The 25,648-nt window shown below is 38.8% G+C and overlaps 1 protein-coding gene across 30 annotated transcripts in view; it reads left to right on the top strand.

The window, feature by feature from the left end:
- Positions 1 to 25,352, top strand: part of OSBPL9 (oxysterol binding protein like 9) — a 275,611-nt gene extending 250,259 nt beyond the window's left edge. For 29 of the 30 annotated variants that reach the window (XM_063795794.1, XM_063795728.1, XM_063795526.1 and 26 more), the window contains 13 exons: positions 2,562 to 2,721; positions 9,030 to 9,142; positions 9,565 to 9,683; positions 13,798 to 13,883; positions 18,118 to 18,289; positions 19,503 to 19,587; positions 20,834 to 20,944; positions 21,183 to 21,246; positions 21,361 to 21,501; positions 22,726 to 22,804; positions 23,441 to 23,532; positions 24,270 to 24,405; positions 24,632 to 25,008. In XM_063795794.1, coding sequence (XP_063651864.1) covers positions 2,562 to 2,721; positions 9,030 to 9,142; positions 9,565 to 9,683; positions 13,798 to 13,883; positions 18,118 to 18,289; positions 19,503 to 19,587; positions 20,834 to 20,944; positions 21,183 to 21,246; positions 21,361 to 21,501; positions 22,726 to 22,804; positions 23,441 to 23,532; positions 24,270 to 24,405; positions 24,632 to 24,706 — 1,433 coding nt within the window. In that variant the 3' untranslated portion in view covers positions 24,707 to 25,008. 30 annotated transcript variants of the gene reach the window in all.
- Positions 25,353 to 25,648: the final 296 nt, after the last annotated feature.

The following is a 25,648-nucleotide window of genomic DNA, read 5'->3' as shown; positions in this document are numbered from 1 at the left end:
GCTTCTGACCTCAGGTGATCTGTCCACCTCCACCTCCCAAAGTGCTGGGATTACAGGTGTGAGCCACCGCGCCCAGCCTGCATTTTCTTAATTCGTTTAGGCTTAGGGTCTTTATTTTTTCTCTGTTTTACAGGGATACTATCAGTGTTAGATACTAGATTTATCTTGTTTTAAAATTAATTAAATATATGTTGAATAACTTGTAGAACCAAACTCAAGGAAGCATCTAGCACTTTTCACACTGTTAAACCTGGAAACCAAAACCAAAACCACTCTTGAAGAAGTGGGAGATCAGCCCCTTTTGTTCATCCTCAGATTTTTTTCCCGGGTAGGATTTTTCCTGTGTAATGATGAATAATTACCCTGTGATTTAAAAAATTCGAATTAGTAAAAGTACTGATGCTAGTACTTTGATCTTTACTATTTAACAGCATGGGCAGTTGCCTTTGAATTTTGAAAGAAAAAAAATAGCTCTCTTACTTGAAGCTCTTGGGAAAAGGCTGATAAGCAATTTGAATAATGAAATTGAAATATTTTGGCTGACTTCTGTATTTCCTGAGCTGTGTCACCTCTTCTTCATTTAAAAAATAGTACCTGTTTGTTGTTGTTCGTATTTTTATGTTGGAATTTTGAAACAACCAAAATTCCAAAATTTTTCTGTTTGGAAATACGTAAAACTAGCAACAGACTTTGAGAAAGTGAGAAGCTCTTCTTATGTATATTAATTTTTGTAAAAATTACTTCCAGAAGATAATCTTCTGAAAACTATTTCAGTTGAAGGTATTTCAAAAATCTAACACTTTAGAGTAGATTTAAAGAAAAATTTAAAATTAAATTCCTGTGATTTATATCTTATTTGATTTTTCATCCTAACTTCATTTTCTCCACTTTTCTTTCCCTTACTTCTCTTGTTAATACAAAAAAGAAATAAAGGAATAAGAGAAAATGTTTGCTCTCCTAAGTAAATCTCAGATCTTTTGTTTGCAAGATACAGTTTCACTTGTGTGATCACCTGGAATATTTGCATGCTACTTAATCATTTGCAATTCTTGATCAATTTTTTTTGATTCCAGTAAGAAAAAGCTGCTTTTCTCTCTTACTTTTTCTGTTGGGTAATAAAAAGAATATGAAGTTATTTACTAATAAGGTGAGCTACCTTTGGAATTTCCAAAATAAGCATTACCTTTTAGGGGTTAAACTTTTTGTGTTATCTTTTTAAAATACCTTTGTGAATATGATGACTAAATGTGGCAAACTGATGTGCTTTTTTTCACAACTATTGAACCATACATGTAGGAATGGGCAAAAAATCCGTAAGTGACTCTGGATTCTTTTTTTGAGACAAGTTCTCACTCTGTTTACTCAGGCTGGAATGCAGTGGCACAAACACAACTCACTGCAGCCTCGACCTCCTCAGATCAAGTGATCCTGCCCCAGCCTGTCGTGTAGCTGAGACCACAGGCACATGCCACCATGCCCAGCTAATTTATTTATCTATTTTTTTAAGAGATGGGGCTCTCACTTTGTTGCACAGGCTGGTCTTGAACTCCTGGCCTCAAGCAGTCCTCCCAACTGGTCCTCCCAAAGTGCTGGAATTATAGGCATGAGCCATTGTGCCTAGCCTGGATTCACTTTTATTGCTGTCTTCAATTTCTTCCAGAACTGTGGCCCTGGCTTTCAGATTGCCATCAGTGTCTTAATAAACTTTAGTCTTCACCAGACATCTGTAGATTAGTATAAATTGCCTGACTGACAGCCCTTAAATGCTCAGTAAGTTAAATTGATCTTAATACTCCATTTGTCTATTGGTTTGATACTTTTTTGTTCTTGCTTTACTACTAGATAAGGTACCAGATGATCATCTCAGAGATTAGATGGCAGGCTTCTTTCTCTGGGTCTTCATTAATTTCCATTTCTTTAGTTAGACTGTTTAGGAATAGAAAAATGTTCTTCTGAATCTTTTCATTTTCTGCATTCTTCTCATCGTAGTCCTCTATTTTTATCTCCACCTCTGAGCCCCTGACTTAGGTGGAAAAGAGGAGAGGAATTTGGATGGTGTGTGTATTTTCCATGTGATTGCCAAAAAATATTGAATGATAGGAATGTGATATCCTGCAATATTTTAATGTTTATGTGGTCTTAATATTCTTTCCATTTTGCATTCCCAGTGGCTCACTGCTGCATTTTTAGATATCTGGATCTGCAGTGTAAAATAAGAGTCCCGGCATCCCATTGGTAATCATATCTGTTGTTGGACTTGCAACTCCACAACTCATATAATCAAAAGGGCCCCCTTCCTAGTATTAATGATAATCTTTAATTATAGAATGAGGACATAGCTTTTTGTTTCATTTATTTAAAAGGCTGTGTCCTCATTTTATATCATGATTTGCCATTTTCTGTGTGGAGTTTAAATGTTGATTTTCTTTATAAATAGTGTAGCGACTTTTACAAACTTAACCAAACTCTTTTTTGATTTTAGAAAAGTCTGCTTTGACTCCATCTCCCTAATTTCTTCTCTTTCACCAATATTTTTCTCTAAAACCCTTTTAACTTCCTAGGCAGTGGCCATTCACCACCGAGTAGCAGTCTCACTTCTCCAAGCCACGTGAACTTGTCTCCAAATACAGTCCCAGAGTTCTCTTACTCCAGCAGTGAAGATGAATTTTATGATGCTGATGAATTCCATCAAAGTGGCTCATCCCCAAAGCGCTTAATAGAGTGAGTAGATGAACAGAATATGTATTTAAATGATTCTCCTGATTTTTAAAAATCTAATTTGATTTTGAGACTAGTGTTAATGACAGACTTGCCTCATCAGTTATTATTTGGGAAAATTAAAAGGGCAACCTTTTTAATAGAATTTTTTTTATTGATGTATAATAGTTGTATGGACAACTTGTTTTTGGTTGGCTTATTGAGCAAAGCCAGTTCTGTGAGAGTTTTGATTTTAGTCCTAAGTTAATCCAAATGGAATAAATAGCATCACCTATAGTAATGTGCCAGTGTTATTAGTTGAACCCTGGCCGTTTCTACAGTACCAACATTAGGAGAGGGTCCAATGAGAGTGAATAAGCTATGAAGCATTATACAAATAAGAGGTTTCTATTACTTTTTTCTTTTTTTAATTAGAGTGGAAATATTCAACACCTATCAGCCAGGCACTGTGCTAGGTTGATATCAAGGTTACAAAGATCCAGGCCCTGCCCACAGGGAATTTTTGGGGGAATAGGCAGACATTTATAATCTAATGGAATACGTGGTATGGTATCTTAGTCCCTTTAAGCTGCCATAACAAAATACAGTAATCTAGGTAGCTTATAAACAACAGAAATTTATTTCCTACAGTGTTACGGAGCAAAAGGGGCTTGCTGCCCAATGTGCTAGAAGCCATTACTAAGTCCCAGGTTTTTGAGGAAAGAAAAGCTTTTTATTGCAAGTCTACTTACAGGGAAATGGAAGTCCACCTCAAATCTGTCTGTCTGCACTGGCTTTAAGGCACTAATTTTATTTAAAAACGTTTAGGGAGGCCAAGTGTGGTGGCTCACGCCTGTAATCCCAGCACTTTGGGAGGCCGAGGCTGGCAGATCACGAGGTCAGGAGTTCGAGACCAGCCTGACCAACATGGTGAAACCATCTCTACTAAAAATACAAAAAAAAAAAAAAAAAAAAAATTAGCCAGGCATGGTGGTGCATGCCTATAAATTCCAGCTACTCAGGAGGCTGAGGCAGGAGAATCACTTGAACCTGGGAGGCGGAGGTTGCAGTGAGCTGAGATCACACCACTGCACTCTAGCCTGGGCAACAGAGCAAGACTCTGTTTCCAAACAAACAACAACAACAAAAACAGTTTAGGGAGCCAGGTGTGGTGGCTTATGCCCCTAATCTCAGCAATCTGGGAGGCTGAGGCGGGAGGATCAGTTGAGCCCAAGAGTTTGAGACCAGCTTGGGCAACATGGTAAAACCCTGTCTCTAAAAAAATACAAAAATTAGCCGAGTGTGGTGGCACACGCCTGTCGTCCTAGCTACTCGGGAGGCTAAGATGGGAGAATCTCTTGAACACAGGAGGTGTAGGTTGCAGTGAGCCGAGATTGGGCTGCTGCACTCCAGCCTGGGTGACAAGAGTGAGACTCTGTCTTAAAAAAAAAAAAAAAAAAGAAGTAGAATTACTGATTTACTTTCATTTTACTTGTGTTTGTTGTAGATGTATTAATAGCTTAGTTTTTGTTGGGAATTACTTCTAATTCTGCTTTCTCAGGGGTTTGTACTGTTACTATAGCTAGGGTTTTTGCTTTTTAAGACAGTACAAATTTGGAAATAATTAAATGTAAATTTGCAAGCCAATTACCTTCAGCCAGTCCTTAGACCTTGAATGCTGTTTTCTTTAAATAAGAAATGTTGCGTTAAGACTCTAGCTCTCTTAAGTATGCACACGAATTGAGAAATACAGCATTTGTATTATGACTGTATCATAACTGCTCAAAATGTTAGCATGTATATGGAAAATGACTGTATTGCTTCATCAAGTTTTTTGTCTTACGACGAATTCAGCTGTTGAATGTGGGAAAAAGTGAAATATATATGGTCTAGGTGAATATATATAGTTAAGACGTGGAAGGGAGGTTTAAATCTACAACTAAAGAAGGCCAGTGTAGCAGAAAGGGCTTAGTTTAGCATATTGGTTTCTTTTTTTTATTTTGAATGTTAAAACATAAACTATTGAGAAACCATTGTTAGCAGTTTGCCAATAGAAATTTAATTTTGGAAAAAAAGTTTTTATAATAATGGGGTTAAAAGAAAATAAGCATTTGGAAGAAAATTCGAAAATGAAAGATTATTATTAATTTTTGAAGGGTTCAATCATTATTTTATTTAAAAGAGAATTAAAGACCATCTTTTTTTTTTTTTTTTTTTTTTTTTGAGACACAGTCTTTGTCGCCCAGGCTGGAGTGCAGTGGCGCCATGTTGGCTCACTGCAAGCTCCGCCTCCCGGGTTCACGCCATTTTCCTGCCTCAGCCTCCCGAGTAGCTGGGACTACAGGTGCCCGCCACCACGCCTGGCTAGTTTTTTGTATTTTTAGTAGAGACAGGGTTTCACCGTGTTAGCCAGGATGGTCTCGATCTCCTGACCTCATGATCAGCCCGCCTCGGCCTCCCAAAGTGCTGGGATTACAGGCATGAGCCACCGCGCCCAGCCTTTTTTGAGACGGAGTTTTGCTCTTGTTGCCCAGGCTGGAGTGCAGTGGCGCAATCTCGACCTCCTGGGTTCAAGCAATTCTCCTGCCTCAGCCTCCTGAATAGCTGGGATTACAGGTGCCCACCACCATGCCCAGCTAATTTTTGTACTTTTAGTAGAGGAGGGGTTTTGCCATGTTGGCCAGGCTGGTGTCGAACTCCTGACCTCAGGCTGTCCGCCTGCCTCGGCCTCCCAAAGTGCTGGGATCACAGGCATGAGCCACTGCACCTGGCCTAAAGACAATACATTAGCTGTTGTTCTAAAAAAGTGCAACTGAATGTCACTTGCTAGTAAATCACTCATGTATCCATCCTTTAAAAGCATATGACTGTATTCAGTAAAAGCTTGATAATATGTGGTTAGCTCTTGGTAACATCACTGATAGACACTCTCTGGCTCCAGTTTAAGGGATTCTCCCAAAATTTCTATGAAATCGAAACATTTAAAACACCTGTTGTACCTGTAATAGGCAGGTCTGCAAAGTCATGCACAGGCTCATGGGCTTCTTCTATTCCTGCTGTTAAGGTTCCTTCTATGCTCTCCCAGTACCCTGTCCCATAATAAACACACAGTTCATGAACATCTCTTTGAAAGGGTCCAGAGTTAAGTTTTTATGTCCAACTAACCCACTCTGTGTTCCTTTTCTCCCTCAATTTCACTCTTCCTTGTTTGTATATTCTAATCTAGAAGCCCAAACCAGTAAGGACTGCAGATGTTTTATTTGGGCAGCACAGTGTTCTGTTGACTTGTTTTTTGTTTTGTTTTAACAAGGCTTTAGATTCTTTCAGGTTGGGTATGCTGACTCCCCAGTTCCATATATATCTTATGTCTTGGTCCTATCCACATATTCTCTGCCTGGCATCTGTAGCTATTTGAGCTTGTGACACCTGCTGGTCATCAGCTGCTACTGCTGATTTTCTAACTCTGAGGTCAAATTTCTTTTTACTATTTTTTGTTTTTCTCTTTCTGAAGGAAGAGAACTTGAAAGCTTAAGTCCTTTCACTGTTGTTTTTCTAAAGACCTATACTAATGATAGCTTCTGTGTAACTATGGCACTGAGCACTGTAGTTCACACATTTATAAATTAGATAAAAGTACATGTTGGAAAGAACTTGTACTTTGGAGCCAGACGTATTTGAAATGGCTCCACTACTCACCAGCTGTATGACTTCAGACCAGTCATTGAACCTCCGAGCGTCTGTGTATTATGAGCGTCATTGTGTTTTCCTTAGGGTTGTAATGTAGATGTAGACATACCGTGTATGGTGCATACAAGGTACTCGATAAATTGTTATTATAATTCATAGCTTTAAATTGTTTTTGCATACTTTATGATTTTATGCCTAAATTCTAGACAACTTAGCCCATTGCAGATAAAACTTTCCTGTATACATAGGTGTTGTTTTTAACTGTTTTCTTTATATCATTTGTTCTGAACAAGGTAAATTATGAAATGGCTGAAAATTTATCCCATTTTTTTTCAATTTACAGTCTTACTAAGTATTTCACTTGGCTCAGACATGGTTTCTAATCATGGGTAAGGAGAAAAAACAGCATAAATAGGACCTTTGAAATTACATCTAAAATAAGATTCATATGTTATAGGATTTGGGGTTTTTAGGTCAATTGATTTAAAAGATTGACTCTATTTTGAGATACATCACAGAGGCACAAAGCATTTTAAAGGTAACTTTCATGCTTTTTTTTTGAGACAGAGGGTCTCACTCTATCACTCAGGCTAGAGTGCAGTGGCACGAACACAGCTCACTATAGCCTCAACCTCATGGGCTCAAGTGATCCTCCCACCTCAGCCGCCCCGGTAGCTGGAACCACAGACACACACCACCATGCCCAGCTAATTTTTTTTTTTTTTTTTTTTGAGACAGAATCTCACTCTGTCGCCCAAACTGGAGCTGGAGTGCAGAGGTGCGATGTCGGCTTATTGCAACCTCCACCTCCCAGGTTCAAACGATTCTCATGTCTCAGTCTCCAAAGTAGCTGGGACTACAGGCGCATGCCACCACGCTCGGCTAACTTTTTGTATTTTTAGTAGAGATGGGGCTTCACCATGTTAACCAGGCTGGTCTTGAACTCCTCACCTCAAGTGATCTGCCCACCTTGGCTTTACAAAGTGCTGGGATTACAAGCCTGAGCCACCATGCCCAGCCTAATTTTTTATTTTTTGTAGAGATGGGGTCTCACCATGTTACCCAGGCTAGACTCAAACTCCTGGGCTCAAGTGATCCTCTTGCCTTGGCCTCCCAAAGTGTTGGAATTACAGGCGTGAGCCATCATGCCTGGCCCCAGTTCTGTCATTTAATGATCATTTGGTTTTTCTTACCTGTATCTTTTAGACATATTTTCCATTGCCTCTCAAAACTGGTGAGGTGGACATTAGTTATAATACCTTGTGATATATACTACTAAATAATCAAAGAAGTAATACTTAGTTACTCAAGAAATTTTGAAAAATAGGTAAGTAACCAGGGCAAACTAGAATAACATAATATATTCTAATTTTAGAATATCCTAATATTCTAGTGTTCTAATACAGGCAGAGCCCAGAGGATTTTTACAGCAGTGAAACTATTCTGTATGATACAATGGTGGATACATGTTGTCATATATTTATCAAAACCGATAGAACAGGCAACTCCAAGAGTGAACCCTAATATAAACTGTAGACTTTGAGTGATAATGATGTGTCAATGTAGGCTCATTGGTTGTAAGAAATATACCTCTCTGGTATGGGATGTTGATCATGAGGGAGGTTTGCAGGTGTGGAGACAGGGAATGTATGCGTGCTGTCTATATTTTCTGTTCAGTTTTGCCATGAACCTAAAACTGCTCTAAAAATAAAGTTTATTAATTTAAAAAAATTAAAAGAAGTAACAAGGGCAAATTATGATTAGATTAGAATACATAATATGTTTTCGCAAGTGTAGAGTTGTAATAAGACTCGTGTACTGTTTTATAAATATCTAAAGTGTAAGAAATTTGATTTCAATTTTTACATTTAATAAGTAAATTGTGTGCCTTTTTTATTTTTCGTTTATTTATATACAAATACCAACTGGGTGTGGTGGCTCACACCTGTAAACCCAGTGACTTGGGTGGCTGAGGTGGGAGGATCACTTGAGGCCAGGAGTTCGAGTCCATGCTGGGCAACATAAGGAGACCTTGTCTCTTAAGAAAAATATAAATATACATGTGTGCGTGCACACACACACACACTTCCATGGGTAAATTATGATCACAGGTATGATAATCTATTAATAATAGAATAATCTTTCTTTAGACCTGTTAACTGGCTCATAAAAGCCAGTTAGCATAAATTTACTTGCATAAATAAGATGTTTTTTTATTTTATAATTTCAAGTACAGTTTTTTAATGATTAGGAAGAGTGATAATACCAATGTGGGCTTTTATTAAAGGATCTCAAACATAAAGACAGGACATGTTTCTGAGACTTGCCGTTTCTGGAATTGTTGCCAAGAATTGTGACATATTTAGATTTATACCCAGTAACAAAATCATAAAAGGAACTCTAGTTTTAAACTTAAATGCAGAGGCAAAGATCTCACTAATTTTTGATGACTTCTAGGTCTTGACTATCAACATGGCTTTGTTGAGCACATCCTGTGCATAAAGGATAAGACAAGAGACCTTGTCATCAAGAGAATTCTAAAGCATATATATGCATGCATGTAACCAGCTAACTGTACGAGTCTAGCTTACTATGATTCTAAATTGCTTTCTTTAGCTTAAATAAGGTAATTAATGTTTTTATAGTTCTTCTGGATCTGCCTCAGTCCTGACACACAGCAGCTCGGGAAATAGTCTAAAACGCCCAGATACCACAGAATCACTTAATTCTTCCTTGTCCAATGGAACAAGTGATGCTGGTAAGTGACCTTTGATAATTTAACTTTTTTTTCTTTAAAAATATTTGTGGCCAGATGTGGTGGCTCATGCCGTAATCCCAGCACTTTGGGAGACCGAGGTGGGCAGATCACTTGAGGTCCGGAGTTCAAGACCAGCCTGACCAACATGGTGAAACCCCATCTCTACTAAAAAAATACAAAAAATTAGCTGGGCATGGTGGTGCGTGCCTGTAATCCCAGCTGCCAAGGAGGCTGAGTCAGCAGAATCGCTTGAACCTGGGAGATGGAGGTTTACAGTGAGCCAAGATCGTGCCATTGCACTCCAGCCTGGGCGAAAGAATGAGACTCCATCTCAAACAAACAAACAAACAAAATTGTAATTCTAGTATCAGGACAGATTGGCCCAATTTAGCACCATTCTAATAAGATCTGCTTTATTTTAGACCTTTTTGATTCACATGATGACAGAGATGATGATGCGGAGGCAGGGTCTGTAGAGGAGCACAAGAGCGTTATCATGCATCTCTTGTCACAGGTTAGACTTGGAATGGATCTTACTAAGGTAAGACCAAATTTGCTGTAAGTCTGTATGGGTATGTATGGATTCTCAGTGATTGCGTGGTGAGTGTGCCTGCAAATGTAGTAAAATGACATAATTTCTTTTTATACCTGTGTCGTCTTGTGATTTAATATAGATGTAGATAAGTAAACAAAATTTTATAAATGATGAAATAAGTCAAGCTAGGATAATTTCATAGAGAACAGTGTGTATGAGTTGTATGGATTAAGATTTGGTAGAGTTCTAATCTTAGGGTCAGAGGATCTGTGTTTTCGTCCTACCTCTAATATTAGCAAACTACGCACGGTCTTCAGTGAGTTTCTTCTTCTGTTTCTTCCTCTGTGGACTTCAGGGTTCTCTATGCAAATTGGACACATAGTAACCTGTTTCAGAGGGTTATTGTATGGATTGGAAGAGGTAGTAAATGTAAAATTGTGACATATTTGTGACCTCTGTCTCCCAGGTTCAAGCTATTCTCCTGCCTCAGCCTCCTTGGTAGCTGGGACTACAGGCACGCAAAATGACACATATTGAGTCATGCAAAATTACCATAGTCTGGATTTGAATTTGAATTTAAACTTGGAGCTCTCAACAGAATGCATGCTTGAATTAGGAGACTGGTGTATGGGTGCCTTTGTATATTCCTGCCACTGTGCTAGAAACCCCCTCCTTTCACTTAATTCTCACCACAGTACCACAGAGTAGGTGTTATTAACTTCATTTCATCAGGAAACTAAAACTCAGAAGTTAAGTAATGTGGCTGAGTCGTGTTAAGTCATATTAAGTGGCAGACTGAGATTCTAATCTGCTCCATGATTTTAAAACCTGTAATCTTTCCACTACTGCCTTTGTCTTGAAGGCTTGAACTGTATTAACTTTCATATTGATTATTGTTCTGCCGAGCTTTGGGGAGTTGATTAAATTTAGAGTTCTCACTTTTGTTAGGGCAAAATCAATTCCAGTGTTATAGTCTTTGTCAGTAGTGAACTCCTTTTTGTTTTGGATTTAGAGGGCCATTAAGAAAAAGACTAATTCATAATACCTTCAAGTAAGTGTCTGTAATAAAACCTTTTACCCCTAATCTAAGTGAGAACAGAAACACAAGGACAACTTTTATTTGTGGAGCCCAACACACTTACTAGGAATGTTCTAGGTAGGAGAACATTTGCAGGAGTTTGTCCCCGGAATTGCTTCAGTAATCATTAGATTGTACAGCTGCTGGCTTTGTTGTTGTTGTTGTTGTTGTTGTTGTTGTTGTTGTTGTTGTTGTTGTTAGGAAGGACGTTGTTTTCCAGGAGTGGCTCATTAGGCTTCCTGTTGAATCTCATTGGCCAGTATCAGGCATATGCTCGTGCCTAAACCTGCCACTGGCAAGGGGGAGGCTAAATGATTGGTTTAAATGAATCCACATTCACCCCTTGAGACGTGGAAGAGAAGGCCATGGCAGCCCACAGCTGAACCTGAACTGAATCAGAGTTCTTGGGGGTGAAGCATGGATGGGGAGAGGCAACCAGATGTATTTGCCACAATCAAGTTTGTAATTCTTGCCTCACATAATTTTCTCTGCCAAATAAACCATATTTGAGTCCATAGCTGCTAAAAGCTTGTTATATTATAAATGATATTATCATAATTATTTTTTACTGAATGTGTTTAAAATAAGTCATTTTTGAAATTTTTATTGGCACAAATGGCTGTGATTGCCAACAGATTCTGAAATCTTGGTTCCTTTTATGCATTCCAAAGTATTGTTACAATAATGCCTTAAATTTGTGTCTTTTATAAGAATGTTTTCTCACTTCAGATACTTTCCAAAAAGAGTTTGTTTTCCAAATACTTTGTAGTTTTTAAAAATACTACACAGTCACATCCCATTTAACCTCACTCAGTCTTTAAAATAAAACAACCCTAACATATAAGCAGGGCATGTAATTATCTTCCTTTTCAGGTACTTAGAGAAATTGAGTTAATTTTTCAGGGCCTCCTCACAGCTAAGAAGAGGCTAAACAAGCTCTTGAACCCAGGTTGAAGACAGCTAAACCCAGCTCTCTTCATCACTGTTACAGCAGTTTGACTTAATAGCATGTATCAGTATAGCACTACAAACGTTGCAGAAAATCTGTTAAATAAGAGTTCTTAGAAAAATCCTAAGTAGAAGAAAAAAATATTTATTTTTTTAATTACGTGTGAAATTAAACTTTTTAAAAATGTTTTTTGACTGTTCAGTTCCTTTGTCCATTTATCTACTGGAGTAGTGATCTTCATCTTGAGTTGTAAGAGCTGTTTATACATTAAAGGTATTTATCCGTGTTTTCTTCTTCAGCATTTTTACTCTGTGGTTTATAATTCTGCGTTATCTAAAGTGGTAAGAAGTTGTACCAAGGCAGTATATAAGCTTCCCTGCTAATCTAACCCTATTTGGATTATGAATTTACATGTTCTGTGGAAGAAAAATGTTTACCTAAAATTTAAATGCTGAGAGTCTGATAATAGAGATTCTAAGTGTTACAGTCTTAGTGTCCCTTTCCAAGCTTGTGTTCATCAGCCCACTTTATATTTTCATTATATGTCCAGCCACACTGGTTCACTGATTAATCCCTGTCACACCCCTCTTCCTATCCTTTCCTTGTCTTTTTTTTTTCTCCCGTCTCCATGTCTTGTTCTTTTATCACAGCCTTACTCTTCTTTAAGGCTTTTCTCTAGTGCCACCTCAATAAATTGTTTCCCAGCTCTGCCCTCATTCTGTTCCCCCAAACAGAGCATGATCTTTCCTTGAACTGAACTTCCAAGGTGCTTAGAGCATTCTTGTATGATGCTTGTCACATTCCACCTACAATTTAAATGCTCTTGTTATTCTCTCATACTTACCTTTGTCTCCACCATTGCTTGCATTTATTTATTTATTTATTTATTTAGAGATGGGGTCTTGCTCTGTCACCCAGGCTGGAGTATAGTGGTGCAATCTTGGCTCACGGCAACCTCTGCCTCCTGGGTTCAAGTGATTCTCCTGCCTCAGCCTCTCGAGTAGCTGGGACTACGGGTGTGCGCCACCACACTCAGGTAATTTTTGTATTTTTAGTAGAGACGGGGTTTCACTGTGTTGGCCAGGCTGGTCTCGAACTCCTGACCTCGGGTGATCCACCCACCTCAGCCTCCCAAAGTGCAGGGATTATAGGCACAAGCCAGTCTGCCCAGCCTCCACCATAGCTTTTAACACAGGACCTTGAATATAGTGGATATGTAGTTATTACTAAATGTTAAGAAATTTTTGCTTACTCTGGGGTGTTCTACTTCGTAATGAATAATTGATAATCTGATACTCATTTCAAAAACTCTTCTTCCATTCCCATTCTCTAATGAAATTCTTCTCTTTTTTAAATTGGTTAATCATCTTTCTCATGTCTTCCCGTATTACAGTTTGTTGGTTCCCAGTCTGTTTTCTTCTTTTTGTTTATTCCTTTAATTGCTCATTTAAAAGTTTCTTACTGTGTAAATAGTAGTGAGAGCGCGAGTGTGAATAAAACTTAATTCTTGGATTGTAGGTGCTCATCATGTATTTCCTATACACTTGTCTAATGATGATAGAGCAACAGCAGTAGAGAGGAAAGTGCACACACGCCCCAAACTCAGATCCAGTTTGAATTCCACATTAATAATGGGACAATTAATAGTGGGACGCTGAGCTTCATATTTCTTCACTGTAATAATTTCTTCATCATAGGGCTATTGTAAGATAATATGTATGTAATATACAAATAATAAAATAATGTATATGTAATGTCCAGCAGATAGGAGGCATCAAAGGATTCCTCTGAGTGAGTTTGTTGAGTAGTTTGTTGTTGTTACTATACTTAGGGAGAAAAAGGAAGTTTCACAGAGGAAGTGACATTTGAACATTCAAAACTCTTTCTCTGTTTTTGATCTGCTAGGCAGGTTAATGGTCATTTCTGAATCTGACAGGTTGAGAATTGGTTTTTGGAGCATGCCTGGGCAATATGTGGTGGATGTTACCATGATTTGAATGAGGTGGTGTTTTGTTTTGTTTTCTTTTTTTTTTTTAGTCTGTTTATCTGAAGAGAAATTTGATCTTCAAGGGTCAAATGTGTATGTTTTTCAGGTAGTTCTTCCAACGTTTATTCTTGAAAGAAGATCTCTTTTAGAAATGTATGCAGACTTTTTTGCACATCCGGACCTGTTTGTGAGGTATTTGACTGAACATGGTAGTTTCCAACGTTTACAGATGTTACTCAGCAGCTTTCTGCCTTTTTTTTTTGCAGGATAGATGGATTCCTTGTCACCTTTCAAACATTTCTGGGTATTCTGTGGTATTGAATAATGTGTTTACACTGGTTGCCTGTTTGCTTAAAGTTATATGGTGGTGATGTTAGGCAACCAAGTTTAATACTTTAAAAAATTCTCAAGAGCCCGTTAATAGGTAGCTAATATTCACAAGGCCAATGGTATAAGTTTATTTAATCCAGGCACTGGCAATCACTGTCAAATTATTTGTACTATATCCTAATGAAGCTTAATTTTCTGAGTTCAGCAAACCTTTCCAAAGCACCTGTTGTTTGCTAGGCACTTTCTTACAAGTTGGAGAAAGGAAAAGTCATGTCTGCCCTTGAGCTTACAATATAGTATCCAAATTATAGATGATTTATAAATTTTAAATATAAAGCTTGCAATATTATATATGTGTATATGTATGAGATAGAAGTAATGTAAAGGTGAAATTGATTTACAAGGAGGTGAGTTCACATTGCCTTTCGCTGGTAGCAGGAAATTTTTTTGTAATGGGGAATGTTGTTAGTTTGTCTTCTTTGCATTCCTTAGTCTCAGACTGTGATTTACTGAAGCTAGATACATATCACTGAAGTTTCTTGCTGGGTGAATACACTGGCTGACATTGATAAGTATATATATATATTTTTTTCTTGATGAAGATTTAAAAGAATAACCAATTCCCCAAAGGCAGAAATTTAAATAAATATGGCAGTGTTTAACAGATAATTTAAGAAGTAAAATTTAAGCATTTATTAGTAACGTGTAAGCAAAAATGGAACGTACCAGTTGTTCATTGGGTATAGATTTGAGATTTAAGGGTAGTTTTTATGTGTGAGAATTTAAACTTTGAGGCCCCCAGAACTATTTACAGGCCAGTTACAGTGGCTCATGCCTGTAATCCCAGCACTTTGGGAGGCCAAAGTAGAAGGATTGCTTGAAGCCAGGAGTTTGAGACCAGCCAGGGCAACATAGCACAACCCTGTCCCTACAAAAAAATTTTTTAAATAATAAGCCAGGCTTGGTGGTGTGCACCTGTAGTTCCAGCTACTTGGGAGGCTAAGGCAGGAGGGTCATGCAGTCCCAGCAATTTGAGGCTGGGACTGTGAGCTATAATCACACCACTGCAGCTTGGGTGACAGAGCAAGACCCTGTCTTAAAAAAAAAAAAGTACAGTTCAAAAGCCAGTAGATAAGATTAAACGGAATCATACAAATACTCCATTAATTCTAAGAAAGGAGAAAAGGAGAAATAATGGCATGAACAAGGAACAAAGGGGGCATATAGAAAACCTATTAAGATGGTAGAGTTAATCCCAACTATATCAACAGTTACCACTCCATTTAATGTCAGACTGGATTAAAAAAGCAGGATTTATCTATATGATATTTTCAAGAGAGAAACTTTAAAGACACTGGTTAAAAGTAAAAGGATGGAAAATGATATACTATGCAAAACACTAAGCATAGCAAAAACTGGTGTATCTGTATAAGTATCAAAGGAGACTTTTAAGACAAGAAATATTATTAGAGACAAATAGGAATATTTTGTAATGATAAAAGCATCTATTTATCAAGAATAAATAATACTCCTAAATATGTATGTACCTAATAACACAGCTTCAAAATACATGCAGCAACAAAAATTGACTAAAAAGAGAAATAGCCAAGTCCACAAATTCATCCGTCAGGGTCTCATGAAGCAAGTAGCCTCTGCCTTCACCACCTCCCCGCCCCCCCCAAAAAATCAGGAAGGCTATAGAAGATTTAAACAGCATTATCAAATCAACTTGACCCAATTGGCCTTTCTAAACACTACCCAACAATTGTATAACACAGAGTCTTTTCCAGGTGCATGTGAAATGTTTATCAAGATAGAACATATATAGGGAAGTCTTAATAAATTTAAAATAATTGGAATCATACAGGGTGTATATTCTACACCCATGAATTAAATTAGTAATTGATAACATACAGAAAATCTCCAATTATTTGGCAATTAAGCAATGCACTTACATGGACTTAATCTATGATACTAGAAACCAGAAGCAGTGTTTGCCTCAGAGTAAGTAAGATGTGGCGATTGTTTGGAAAGGGAGATATGAAAACTTTCTGGATTAATGGAAATATTCTGTTTTTTGATTAAGTGATGATTAATTAAATAGATATATGCGTTTGTCAAATCCTCAAGCAAAACACTAAGACCAAGGCACATAGACCAATGGAATAGAATAGAGAACCCAGAAATAAAGCCAAATACAGCCAACTGATCTTTGACAAAGCAAACAAAAACATAAAGTGGGAAAAGGACACCCTTCTCAACAAATGGTGCTGGGATAACTAACAAGCCACATGTAGAAGAATGAAATTGGATCCACATCACTCACCTTATACAAAAATCAACTCAACATATATCGGAGACTTAAATCTAAGACCTAAAACCATAAAAATTCTAGAAGATAACATTGGAAAAACTTCTGGACATTGGCCTAGGCAAAGACTTTATGACCAATAATCCAAAAGTGAATGCAACAAAGATAAATAGATGGAACTTAGTCAAATTAAAAAGTTTCTGCACAGCAAAAGAAATAACAGAGTAAACAGACAACCTAGAGAGTAGGAGAAAATATTCGCAAACTATGCATCTGGCAAAGGACTAATATCCAGAATCTACAAGGAACTCAAACAGATCAGGAAGAAAACAAAAAACAAATAATCCCATCAAAAAGTGGGCTAAGGACATGAATAGACAATTATCAAAAGAAGATAATGATAATAAAATAAATGGTTGGCCGGGCGCGGTGGCTCACACCTGTAATCCCAGCACTTTGGGAGGCCAAGGCAGGTGGATCACGAGGTCAGGAGAGTGAGACCATCCTGGCTAACACAGTGAAACCCCGTCTCTACTAAAAATACAAAAAAATTAGCTGGGCGTGGTGGCAGGTGCCTGTAGTCCCAGCTACTGGGGAGGCTGAGGCAGGAGAATGGCGTGAACCCGGCAGGTGGAGCTTGCAGTGAGCCAAGATCGCGCCACTGCACTCCAGCCTGGGCAACAGAGCGAGACTCCATCTCAAAAAGAAAAAAAAAAAAAAAGGCCAACAAACATGAAAAAATGCTCAACATCACTAATTATCAGGGAAATGCAAATCAAAACCACAATGCAATAATACCACCTTACTCCTGCAAGAATGGCCATATTCAAAAAAAAAAAATAGATGTTGATGTGGATATGGTGAAAAGGGAATACTTTTACACTGCTGGTGGGAATGTAAACTAGTACAACCACTATGGAAAACAGAATAGAGATGCCTTAAAGAACTGAAAGTAGATCCACCATTTGATTCAGCAGTCCCACTCCTGGGTATTTACTCAGAGGAAAAGAAGTCATTATATGAAAAAGACACATGCACACACATGTTTATAGCAGCACAATTTGCAATTGCAAAAATGGAACTAGCCCAAATGCCCATCAATCAACAAGCAAATAAAGAAAATGTGGCATATATATACTGTGGAATGCTACTCAGCCATAAAAAGGAACGAAATAATGGCATTCACAGCAATCTAGATGGAGTTGGAAACCATTATTCTAAGTGAAGAGACTCAGGAATGAGAAACCAAGCTGGTGGCGAGCACCTGTAATCCCAGCTACTCGGGAGGCTGAGGCAGAGAATTGCTTGAACCTGGGAGGTGAGGTTACAGTGAGCCGAGATCACGCCACTGCACTCCAGCCTGGGTGACAGAGCGAGACTCCGTCTCAAAAAAAAAGAATGATACAGTGGACTTTGGGGCTTCAAGGGGAAGGGTGGGAGGGCTGTGAAGGATAAAAGACTACACATTGGATATAGTGTACACTGCTTGGGTGATGGGTGCACCAAAATCTCAGAAATCACCACTGAAGAAGTTATCCATGTAACCAAACACACCACCTGTTCCCCAAAAACCTGTTGAAATTTAAAAAAAAGAAAAAACCACTAAGACCAATGCATTTAATTATATATATTATACTCAATTTTAAAATGAAACTGTAAGCTAACTCCTGGTCCTAGGTCCTCAGTCCTCTCAGCCTGACTTAGGTGGACCATGCTGGGGGTTGTTGCATCATCTTGTCTTGTACCAGAAAGCAGGACGTTAAATTTTGTCTTTCTCCCTTGCAGCATTAGTGACCAGAAGGATCCCAAGGATCGAATGGTTCAGGTTGTGAAATGGTACCTCTCAGCCTTCCATGCGGGAAGGAAAGGATCAGTTGCCAAAAAGCCATACAATCCCATTTTGGGCGAGATTTTTCAGTGTCATTGGACATTACCAAATGATACTGAAGAGAACACAGTGAGTTCTGCATTGACATTTTAAAATTATCTTAATTGTATACTGATTCAAGATTTTATTTAGGGGCAAATAATAATGATGAAAGCAATGATCAAAAGATGGTCACCACCCATAGAAGAAATTGTTGTTAGAGCAGCATAGTTTGAATGTAGTGAGAAGGAGGAAAAAGAGTAGGATGAGATGAGGATGGGGATGTAGAAATCAGATCTTGCAAGGTCTTGTAGACCATAATTTTATGGCTTTTCAGGATCTCATTTTTGTTTTGAGAAGATCAATAGAATGATTTTGTGAAAAATAAATTGAGAAGGGGCAAATATAGAAGCATGGAGACCATTGTGGAGGTTTTGACATTATTCCAAGAGAGACATGGTGATTCAAGCTTTATTTTGGAGGTAGAACTGATTGATGGATTGGGGGAGGTAAGGGAAAGGAGACATCAGAGATGAATCCTTGCATGTGGACGTAAGCAGTGGCAGTGTCATTTACTGATAAGGAAAAGATTGGATTTGGGGAGGGAAAAATCAAAAGCTAATATAAAATATAAAGTTTTAGAGGTCTGTGAAGCTGTCAAGTAGGGAGATGGAATTTAAGAGTGTGGAGTTTAGGGAGAGGTCTGAGATGGGGATGGGGCTTTCAAAGATTATAGTGTATTTAGATGACATTTTAAAGCTCTAGGATTGGATAAAATTATTTAGGAAGACAGCATAGCTACAGAAGAGTAGGTAACCCAGAACTGGCTCTGAGGCGCCAACAAATTTAGTGGTTGAAGAAAATGACCAGCAGGGGAGACTCAAATGCATGTAAAAAGGCTTTAAGAAGTGAAAAAAACAAAACCATAGCCCACAGCACCTGACACATAATAATCTGTCAGTAAACATGATTCTCCATATATTTCCCTCTCCAAGTGATGCATTACGTATAGTCCATACTGAAGACAGACAAGTATGTGTCTGTTCTTATTCATTTGGCAGACATTGATAAGTGCCTACTCTTGTCAGCCCTGAGTGAGGCACACAATCCTTGCCTTTAAGAATGTCTTAGTCTAGTCAGGGAGACTGACACAAAGCAATTAAAATATTGTAGTTCTACAATAGAAATATATATATAGGGTGCTTGGTGTGTGTAGAGCGAGCAGAGACCCCAATTACCAGATTCTCTGAAATGTCATTTGTGTTTTCTCATCAAAAGAAAATTATGTTATATTTGCTTGCAGGAACTAGTTTCAGAAGGACCAGTTCCCTGGGTTTCCAAAAACAGTGTAACATTTGTGGCTGAGCAGGTTTCCCATCATCCACCCAGTAAGTTACAGAGCTCCTCTGCAACCTCTGCTCTCAAAACTATCCTGTCTAAAGAGGGTCATTAAAAGCGCCATAGCTGAGGTTACTGTCAGTTGTGTGACTAGCTGTGTGTTTCTTATTCCCTGAAGTGGAAACTCAAGTTGATTGGTTCCTCATATCTTTTCCTTTTGTAAGCTCCAGACTCTTAGCTTCACAAATTAAGTGCGTATAAAAAGAAGGGATTTAGGAAACCAACTTTTAATGCTTCCAGAGTCATCTTATATATAGTAATTTGTGCTGTAGAGACCTCAGCAACTGTGAGACAGTTTATATAAGTGATACGTAGTTTCTACACAGTATATTCCTGGCATACTGCAGATACCAAAACCGAGGATGCTGAAGTCTCTTACATAAAATGGTGTCTTTTATATTCATATAACCTATGCACACCCTCCTGTATACTTGAGTCATCTCTAGATTACTTATAATACCTAATACAATGTAAATGCTATGTAAATAGTTGTTTCACTATTTATTTGTATTATTTTTATTTTGTATTTTTTAATTTTTTCTTTTGAGACAGGGTCTTGCTCTGTCCCCCAAGGTGGAGTGCAGTGGCACAATCATAGCTCACTGCAGCCTCCTGGGCTCACATGATCCTCCCACCTCAGCCTCCCAGTTAGCTGGGACTATGGACATGTGCCACCACACCCAACTCATTTTCTTATTTTTTTTTTTTAGAGTCAGTGTATCACTATGTTGCCCAGGCTGGTCTCAAATTCCTGGCCCCAAGTGATCCTCCCGTCTTGGCCTCCCAAAGTACTGGGATTGCAGGCGTTAGCCACTGAGCCCAGCCTCTGTATATTTTAGATCCACAGTTGGCTGAATCTGTGGGTACAAAACCCATGGATATGGAGGGTCAACTGTACATACCCTCAACATCCTGTTTGTTTAGTGCAGTATTAAAACTGGAAACACTGGCTGGGCCTAGGTGTACTTGCAGACCAGAACAGATAGCCCTTTTGGTTTTAAGCTTCCTGGGTTGGCCACAGCATCATTTCAGGGATGATCCTGCCCACGTGGCTCTGAATGAATGCTTGCATTGGGGAAAAGGGTATAAAAGGCAGGTAGGTACCTCCTGGCGTAATTGGAGGCTGTTTGAAGGGTAAAGGATTTCCCCATGAAGCCAATTATTTCCCCAGGTTATGTGATTTTGGAGAGGTGGCTGTAGGTATATAAAATCTACTAATTGAAAATTTCTATTCAGTTTCAGCCTTTTATGCTGAGTGTTTTAACAAGAAGATACAATTCAATGCTCATATCTGGACCAAATCAAAATTCCTTGGGATGTCAATTGGGGTGCACAACATAGGGCAGGGTAAGTGTGTTGGCATTGGGTGGACTACAATGTTATAGGAGAATTTTATGAAAATGGCTAGACTAGATGTCATTGTTAGCAACTAAGCATTGGTATTGGGGGTGAGAGCAAAGGGTGGGGAACTAGATAGGTTATCCCTAAATTGAATGGAGTATCCTGGAGTAACCATCAGCTTGACAAGAAAGCCTTGTGGCCACTTGGCACTACTCATCAGAGATTCTGTCCCTTCTCTCCACAGGCTGTGTCTCATGTCTAGACTATGATGAACATTATATTCTCACATTCCCCAATGGCTATGGAAGGCAAGTGTGTCCATTTCCTCTGATCAGCAGTAGACTCTGCTGTTCCTTGAGACATGCCCCTTCCCCCTCTTCCTCTTAACTGTCAACCTTACCCAAAAACTTTTGATTTTGCAGGTCTATCCTCACAGTGCCCTGGGTGGAATTAGGAGGAGAATGCAATATTAATTGTTCCAAAACAGGCTATAGTGCAAATATCATCTTCCACACTAAACCCTTTTATGGGGGCAAGAAGCACAGAATTACTGCCGAGATTTTGTAGGTATTTTTTCTGCCTTAGAGCTCTTATGCTTTTCTGAAATAACTGCCTTTTGTCTTGAACTACAGCTTCTGGATTAGGAGTGTGAAAGAATGGTTCTGTCTTTGTAAGCGTGTTTCACATTTTATGTGTCATGTCTTTTGCTGAAGTCCCATATCAGAAGAAGACCTAAAACATATATTCAGAGCAGTCAGAGGTCATTGATAGGTTTCCTTCCTAAAAACCTGACTTGCAATGTTGAACTAAAAGAGGCCTTCCTAGGTTGCCTAGCTAAACCAGATTACGGATCCCTAATTTATTCTTGCCAGATTGAATGATGAGCTGGTCCTTACAGCAGACTTTGTGACCCCTGCAGCACTGCCTCCTGGTCCTCACAGCTATCCCTTTTTCTGTGCCTTTGCTGGGGAAAAACAGTAACCATCACATTTTGCACGCATCTGGCTTGCTTCCACTTGACACTCTTGGGTCACATGCAGATGACTGTGCCAGTCAGTGGAAAGTCTACAGTGATGGCACCATGACTTTCTCTGCCTCTGGAACCCTTAACTGGGGGGAAGGGGACAGTGGGAAAGAAAGTTTCAGGCGTTGATAGCAGCTCTCCTCCCTCTGCCCTGGTCATTTCTCCCTTTTCTGGCCTCTTTCAATCCTGTTTATGCCTTGCCCTTCCTAACCAGGCCTTTGCTGTGTTGCTTATCTTCTCACATTCCATAGTTATGTGTCCAAGTAGAGGTCTGTTACGGCTTTTGCAGAATGGATCCTTGCTCAGGGAAAGTATTCACACCATCTGGCACAGAGGTCCCTTTCAACCTGAGGATGAAAGCCTGCATTATATTCTTAAGCAAAGCCTTCCCTGACCCCCAGTGCCCATGTAAGCTCACCACAGCACTTACCACCTAGAATCTCAATGGTGGTTATGTCTCTCTCCACTAGGCTGTGAACAGCTTGAGGATAGGGAATTTGCCAACTCTGTTATGGTCCTTGCACCCAGAATAGGACGTTCTTGCCCAAACCCACCATTCTTGGGATCTCAAGTTCGTAAGTGTCCTGTTGAAGGCCCTCGTTCTTATAGTTAGCCCTGGGGAGTCCAGTTCTGTTAAGATGCTTTCATCAAAAACTTCACAGTTGCTCTTCTGTGCTCTGCTCTGTAGTTGGGCCACACTGAACAGATTGTTTGGTAGAATTTTCAACTTGAGACTAACACAAGTATTTCCTTTTCTGTTCAGTTCTCCAAATGACAAGAAGTCTTTTTGCTCAATTGAAGGGGAATGGAATGGTGTGATGTATGCAAAATATGCAACAGGGGTAAGATCCTCTATTTTGCCACTTGTTTTAGGCTACATTAGATTGTACTCTATCCCTTTTTCTGGCTTCCTTCATTAGTACTTCCTTCATAATGCACTTCCTTCTACAGTATATTAGAGCTGGAACTTTAGGACAGCTCCAATGTATGTCATCTCTTCAGGGCAAGCTTTTTCTTTCCTTCCCCCTTCTCCCAGCAATATAGGTAATTATAGTCATTTTTACTTTTCTCTCTGCTCTCAAAACACTTGAGAATAATATATGTAAAACAATGCCTGGCACATAGTAAGAACCCAGTAAATGTTAGGTATGTGGGGTATGTTTATAAAATGAAGCACTAAACTGTGTGTTTCCATACACACACAGTTGAAGATTTTGTATAATAAAATTTACTGACTGCCTGGCACCAGAGATACCAAAATGAGTTAAGATAGACCTTTCCTTCAAGGAACTTGCACTCTGTACTACTGCCCACTCAGTGTTCTTAAACAGAGGAAAGACGTTATGAAATTAACAGGAGGAGCCAGTGAACTGCATTTTGGACCTAGAGAATTTGAAGCGTCAAAAGCACTACAATGCATCTAACATTAGGTTAGGGGTTTATGGGTCTAGTTCCCATCCACCTCTATTGTTTTCTAGGAAAATACAGTCTTTGTAGATACCAAGAAGTTGCCTATAATCAAGAAGAAAGTGAGGAAGTTGGAAGATCAGAACGAGTATGAATCCCGCAGGTAAGCCGACATTGTTAAGTCGAACTATTGCTGCAGTGCTTAAACCTTGCCTAGGCGTAGGCACAGGGCTGGGTTTGAGAGACAGTAGGGCAGAGCATAATAGTATAGACCAAGTTTGAATTCCTGGGTTCGTATGTCAGAACCACCACTTTTACTACCTTTGTGACCATGGATGGCTCAGTCAGCTAACTTCTCTTTACCTTCTTTCCTGAAATGAGAATAAAGGCCTTGAGAGGAAGCCACATCTTAACTAACTTTAAAGCCTCTGTAATTTACTTCTTGACCCTTATTCTCTCCATTCATACTATTTTCTCCATCATATTGTTAAATCCAAGGGAGTTTTTCTGAAATGGAACTTCTCAGTTCCTCTAACACTTACAGGTATATATTAAGGGACACTCAAGCCCTACAGAGGTAAACTGATTGACCCAGAGTTGCACAGTAAGTTAGACATAGAGCCAGAAGTAGAATCCCAGGTCTCAGTTTCCACTATTCTTTTTCTTCTGTTGACCTTATCATACTATCAGGCAGCCCTTATTTCCTTCTTTGACAACTAGTAGTGGAGTCTTCTGAGCCCATATCTCTGTTCCTTACTCCAGTGCCCTGGTGCCAGCATAAGGAGATTTAGTCTGTGACCTACAGCACTTAAAGCCATTTGACTTGTATTATACTATATTCAGGATGGCTGCAGGCTTTCATTCTCAACATTGGCAGCTCCTCTTACCTCTTTGTTTTAGCCTTTGGAAGGATGTCACTTTCAACTTAAAAATCAGAGACATTGATGCAGCAACTGAAGCAAAGCACAGGCTTGAAGAAAGACAAAGAGCAGAAGCCCGAGAAAGGAAGGAGAAGGAAATTCAGTGGGAGACAAGGGTAAGCTTGCCTGCCCCACCCTCCTAAGTGCTGTTCCTCCTAATTTATTTCAGTGAATGTTGAAGAAGTGATGTGCCAAACACTGTTTATAAACAAGATGATCGCTGGTCCCTACTTGAAACTCATTTCAGTCTAATGGCAGGGTGGGGAGCAGATATGAAATAGTAAGTATATTACAGAAGTACAAAGCAAATATGTAACTAAATTCTTCCTCTTTGTCTTACAGTTATTTCATGAAGATGGAGAATGCTGGGTTTATGATGAACCATTACTGAAACGTCTTGGTGCTGCCAAGCATTAGGTTGGAAGATGCAAAGTTTATACCTGATGATCAGGGCAGTAGGCATAATTCAGCAACAAACAATCTTCCTTTGGGAGAAACCTGTTCATTCCCTTCTAATTACAGTGGTTCCTATCTCAGGGATACTGGACTTTCTGACGCAGATCAACAATTAAGGGGAAAAGCTTCCCTTTTCCCTCTGTGGCAGTTACGATTTTGACTTCAGTCCTGAGAAAAACTTCAGGTTTTGAAAATCAGATGATGTCTTCTCCTTTTCCAAACACCACACGTTGAAAGCATTTATAAATCCAAGTCTGAAACTCTGTGCTCTAGTACTGCTATTAAGATATACAACTTGTTTCTTAGTTCATATAATCTCGGGATACATACACACACACACACACACACATATACGCACACACACACACATATATACACACACATACATATACACACATACATATACACACACATACATATATATAAATATACCTGATGCCAGATTTTTTTCATAAATATTCTGCCTACTGTAAATATGGGTTCCTCTGAGTTGTTTTAGAAAATTAGCGCAATGTATTAAAATCAAGTGTTAGGAAATTTCATGGTCTTACCTACAATAACTTTTATTTTGGAATTGAACTATTATTAAATTGTATCTAATCCTGGAGTACAGTTTAATTAATTATCCTTAGTGCTTAAGGCTTCATAAAGTAATTTTTCCAACCTTTTTTTAAAAAATGTGCATCTTTTATTATCTTTTATGGTTAAACTTGGAAGCCAATTATTTGGCAACCTTCAATACAAGAGCTAGCTTTTCAAAAAGACACTTGAAATAATGGAGGATCCATTCTTTTCCTCTGTCAGATTGTATGTTCTGTCTTTAGCCCCTGCCAGGCAATTCCCCAGAATCTTCACTTAACTCATATTGCACATGTAGGGCTGCCTACCAACATTTTATCCAAA

The sequence above is a fragment of the Pan troglodytes genome, chromosome 1 (genome assembly GCF_028858775.2).
Source record: "Pan troglodytes isolate AG18354 chromosome 1, NHGRI_mPanTro3-v2.0_pri, whole genome shotgun sequence".
Lineage (NCBI taxonomy): Eukaryota > Metazoa > Chordata > Mammalia > Primates > Hominidae > Pan > Pan troglodytes.
This window is presented reverse-complemented; position numbering and strand designations above follow the sequence as displayed.